This window comes from Neltuma alba, unplaced genomic scaffold (assembly GCF_004799145.2).
Source record: "Neltuma alba isolate B1F8T4 unplaced genomic scaffold, ASM479914v2 tig00013774_pilon, whole genome shotgun sequence".
NCBI classification, from domain to species: Eukaryota; Viridiplantae; Streptophyta; class Magnoliopsida; order Fabales; family Fabaceae; genus Neltuma; species Neltuma alba.
This window is the reverse complement of record NW_021637901.1, coordinates 14440-18365: the sequence shown is the minus strand read 5'-3', so window position 1 is coordinate 18365 and position 3926 is coordinate 14440. Positions and strand designations below refer to the sequence as shown.

The window sequence follows — 3926 nt, the reverse complement described above, 5'->3', positions numbered from 1 at the left end:
TGAATTTAAGTTTTGTTTGTTCCCTCCTCTACACGTCCATATATAGGGGGCGAAAAATGTGAAAAGGGACAGGTACAGTGCAGCGCAATGTACTACTTAAACCCTAGAGGCTATACTAGACCGTATACTAGTACTGCTATTCTAACACTCCCTTTCAATTTGGAGTATCTAAAGGTGATTTGCACCAAGCTTGTTACACATAGTTAATTGGAGGGCCTCTAAGAGAGGAAGTAAATTTGCTTGTTGATCATTTGAGTTATAATTTTGGTAACAAGATGTCCGGATTGAATATTTTCTCTTATTGAAGTGATAATTTAACTTCAATATATTTGGTCCTCTCATGAATCACTGGATTAGAAGCAATATACGTTGCTGCCTGGTTGTCAAAAACCAAGTCCATCTCATCAATACTTCCGAACTTCAACTCCAGACGATATTGCTTTAGCCAAATAAGCTCAGATGTTTTGCTAGGACATGGCATGATTTTAGGTTCTGTGCAAGACCCTGCAACCACATCTTGTTTCTTGCTTTCCAAGAGACCAAATTTCCTCCAACATGCAATATCCTATGTGCTATATATCTCGAGAAATAACTTAGAAACACTTGGACAATAATAAACTCTAAAACTCGTGTATGCTGATACTCATCCTATAACACTCCTAATTCAGAAGCCTTAACTTTCAAAATTGTTTTTTTCCCCAAAACTTGCCTTTTGAGATGTTCGTTCTCTCCTTTCTCTCTGATAACAGTTTTTGCAAAGATATTCTGATGCATCTCTGGTATGATGTGCATGTTATGTGGTTGGTTGTATTTAAGTTCCTAAGTTATATATGTACAATTTATTGTCAATGAAGAGATAAGTTGCAAGGCCAGTCTATGGATCAACTTTTCAGCCATCTCTTCAACTGGTTTCTTTGTTTGTGTATGGCAACACTCACTCACTTGCAATCCCATTGTTTTGCAGGAGCTGAATAAAGAAAGTTCTCGCTTCAAGGATGAACTCTGGTTGGGAATCCGTGATCTGAGTTCGAAGACAGATTTGATTGTTTTTGTTCATAATCTATCACATACCATACCTCGATACAATACTTCCAGTGTGCCTGAACAAAAGCCTGTCCTGTCCCTGTTTCTGGATGAGGCTAAATCTCTTGGGATTCCTTGGGTTCTTGCAATAACAAACAAATTCTCTGTTAGTGCACACCACCAAAAGGCTGCAATTGAAGCAGTTTTAAAAGCATACCAAGCATCTCCAAGCACAACTGAAGTTTTAAATTCCAGTCCATATGTTATGGCTACTGTTTCTGAGGCTTCCTTGTCGCCACATGTGAGCAATGAAAAACTCAACAGAAGAATTGGTGTTCAAAAGCTTTTATTTGCTCCTATTAATGTTGTTAGGAGGCCTTTCCGGAGAAAGGAAATTGTTTTTCCAGTTGAAGGTGTTAACTCTCTCTGTCAGCGAGTCCACAGCGTTCTACATAATCACGAAGAGGCTTCATTTCAGGTGAGAATCTTTTGTCATAGTATCAGATCTCGTTTGTTCTCAATTAATTATTCTTATTTTGACATGTACATGACATTTTACTTTATTTGTTTATATTTCTTCCTATATCTGAAACAAAAAATTAGGAAAGGACATGCAAACAAAAGCTGCAAAAACTGGTCAGTCATTGAGTAGTTCACAATCGAAAGGTCTAATGCAGTCAAATTGAGGTTTAAGTGAAGCTTCTTCTTAGAAATTTCGTCGAAAGATTCAAGTTTGAATGTGCAAAGTCAATAAGCGGGGTGTGATGTAAATTCAAATTAGGAGCATGAAATTTATAGCTTTCTTATGTGAACCAACATAATATGTGACATCTAGTTGAACTTTCACATTGAGTAATATGTGATGCTTCATGTGATATTCAAGTGGATTGGTTCTCCTAGGAGGTTTCCCCATCCCTCTTACGTGTCTATCAATCAGTATCAGCATTGGTGGTTGTCAGCTCCAGGAAGAGCTAGCTGTGAAGGGTTTTCCATAAGCGAATTGGTTTACTTGTTCATTTGATAGAACAAAATTTATAACAAACATGGATAATAGTAATTTCATTTTTAATGCCTTTATTACAGGAACTTGCTAGAGATAGACTAATGATGGAGTTGGCACGAGAACATCCAATGTCAATCGATGCAAGTAAAGATGCCACAGCGAAGGCAAATTCGTTGAATTCCGCAGCAGTGGGCGCATCAATAGGGGCTGGTATCGGCATTGTGATGGCCATTGTAATGGGCGCAGCATCTGCCTTGAGGAAACCGTAAGGACCAATTCAAATCCTTTACACTTATAAGGTGATTACATATGATGCATTCAGAGAGAGATAGAGATGAAATAGAATGAGTTTGAACAGAGGTACATGTCATCCACAGACACTCTTTTAATGTCACTTTCTCCTTGAATGTATGACTTTATATGATTGTAGAGGGTCCAATTTTCAACTCCTCTCCTCTTTTACGATTGAAACTATGCTTTTAGTATCGCGCAATAGAAATTAGGTTGTATAGGTTATGTGCAGGTGCTCATGTTATTAGAATTTCATTCTTTTCTTGGATGTTACGTGTAAGATGGATATTTAATGAGGTTAAAAAAATATTTTTTGATTATATCAATAGCACACGTGTTTTCCGTTTATATAAAAAACATGCAAACAGTAAGAGATTAGTCTTTTATTATGCGGGTGGGAGGATATTCCGAGCAACCAACCAAAAAAAAAATGCAAACCAATTTGCAGCTGCAGAGCAAACTCTGTCATCCAATCAGCGACCTGCAAAGCTTCTGTTATGATTTGAGCTAGGTTATGTTTGCCTTATGATTAAATTTGAGCGCATTGAAGTATAATCTGTATTTCACAAATTTTCTTCTTTTCCTCTTGTTTGAGGATGGGAGCTACAGAGTATTGATAGCTTTATTGCAACCTTCCGAGGCAGTAAAGAAAAGCTTAGATCTGCAGAATTAAACCTGGAATGAGGGAGCCTTGGGGACTAAGCCTACAAGATTGAGATACAAATCAAGCTTCCCTGAAGCTTCCCACAATCACGTGGGTCATTTAACTTATTTCTTAAAGTGGTAGCATTCACTTAATTGCAGAAATAAAGTTAGTCTTGATACAAATTTCCACGTCAAAACCCCAAAAAAAAAATGATATCTCCTGTTCTTAATATAAGAGCTAGCTGGAAGGGTTAGATTTGATCCTAAATATAATATCTTAATCTATTTTGTTCCTAATCTTTCTCAAAATACTTCTGTTAAGTGTGATTGGAGAGGATATTTTAAGAAGACTGCATTTGTGACAAATAATTAACTTAATTAATTGTTTTAATATTTTCAAATTAGTTTAAGAAGACTAACACATATTTGTGACAAATAACTAATTTTTTAATATCATCAAATTGGTTGTATAATTTCTATATTAAGGATATAATTGAACTAATTATTTACTATTAAGATCACAGGTCAACATAAGATGGCATAGGGTGGAAAAGGAACTCTTTTGGACCATCTAATAATGTGGTATTAAGTTGTTAAGAAAATGAATATAATATTTTTAATAAAGTGTTTGATGACAAACACTTATGTAGATGTATACACACACGTTGTAAAAGTAAACCAAGCTCAAGGGTCTACAATTTTTTCAATATTAAACACAAGAATATCATTTAAAATGAATTATAACTGTTCAGTGCCCGTTTGGATTAGCGGTGAATAACTGTGATTTTAGATAATCGTGAATTTTATAAATGATACTGGCTATAAGTGACACTAGTTAATCGTGATTTATGTTTGGATATTTTTTTTATAAGTGATTTTAAGAATTGTTATTATATTTGGTTTTTATTTATTAAAATCACTTATGGGTGTATAATTACTAAAAAGGACATGAAGTTAATAAAGT

At 35.1% G+C, this 3926-nt stretch overlaps 1 protein-coding gene across 1 annotated transcript; it reads left to right on the top strand.

Moving 5' to 3' along the window:
• Positions 1-824: 824 nt before the first annotated feature.
• LOC114739124 (uncharacterized) lies at positions 825-2585 on the top strand (the record flags this gene model as incomplete). Its single annotated transcript, XM_028927167.1, has 2 exons — positions 825-1501; positions 2107-2585. Coding segments are annotated over 2 exons (866 nt in total), but the record flags the coding sequence as incomplete, so codon positions are not given.
• Positions 2586-3926: the final 1341 nt, after the last annotated feature.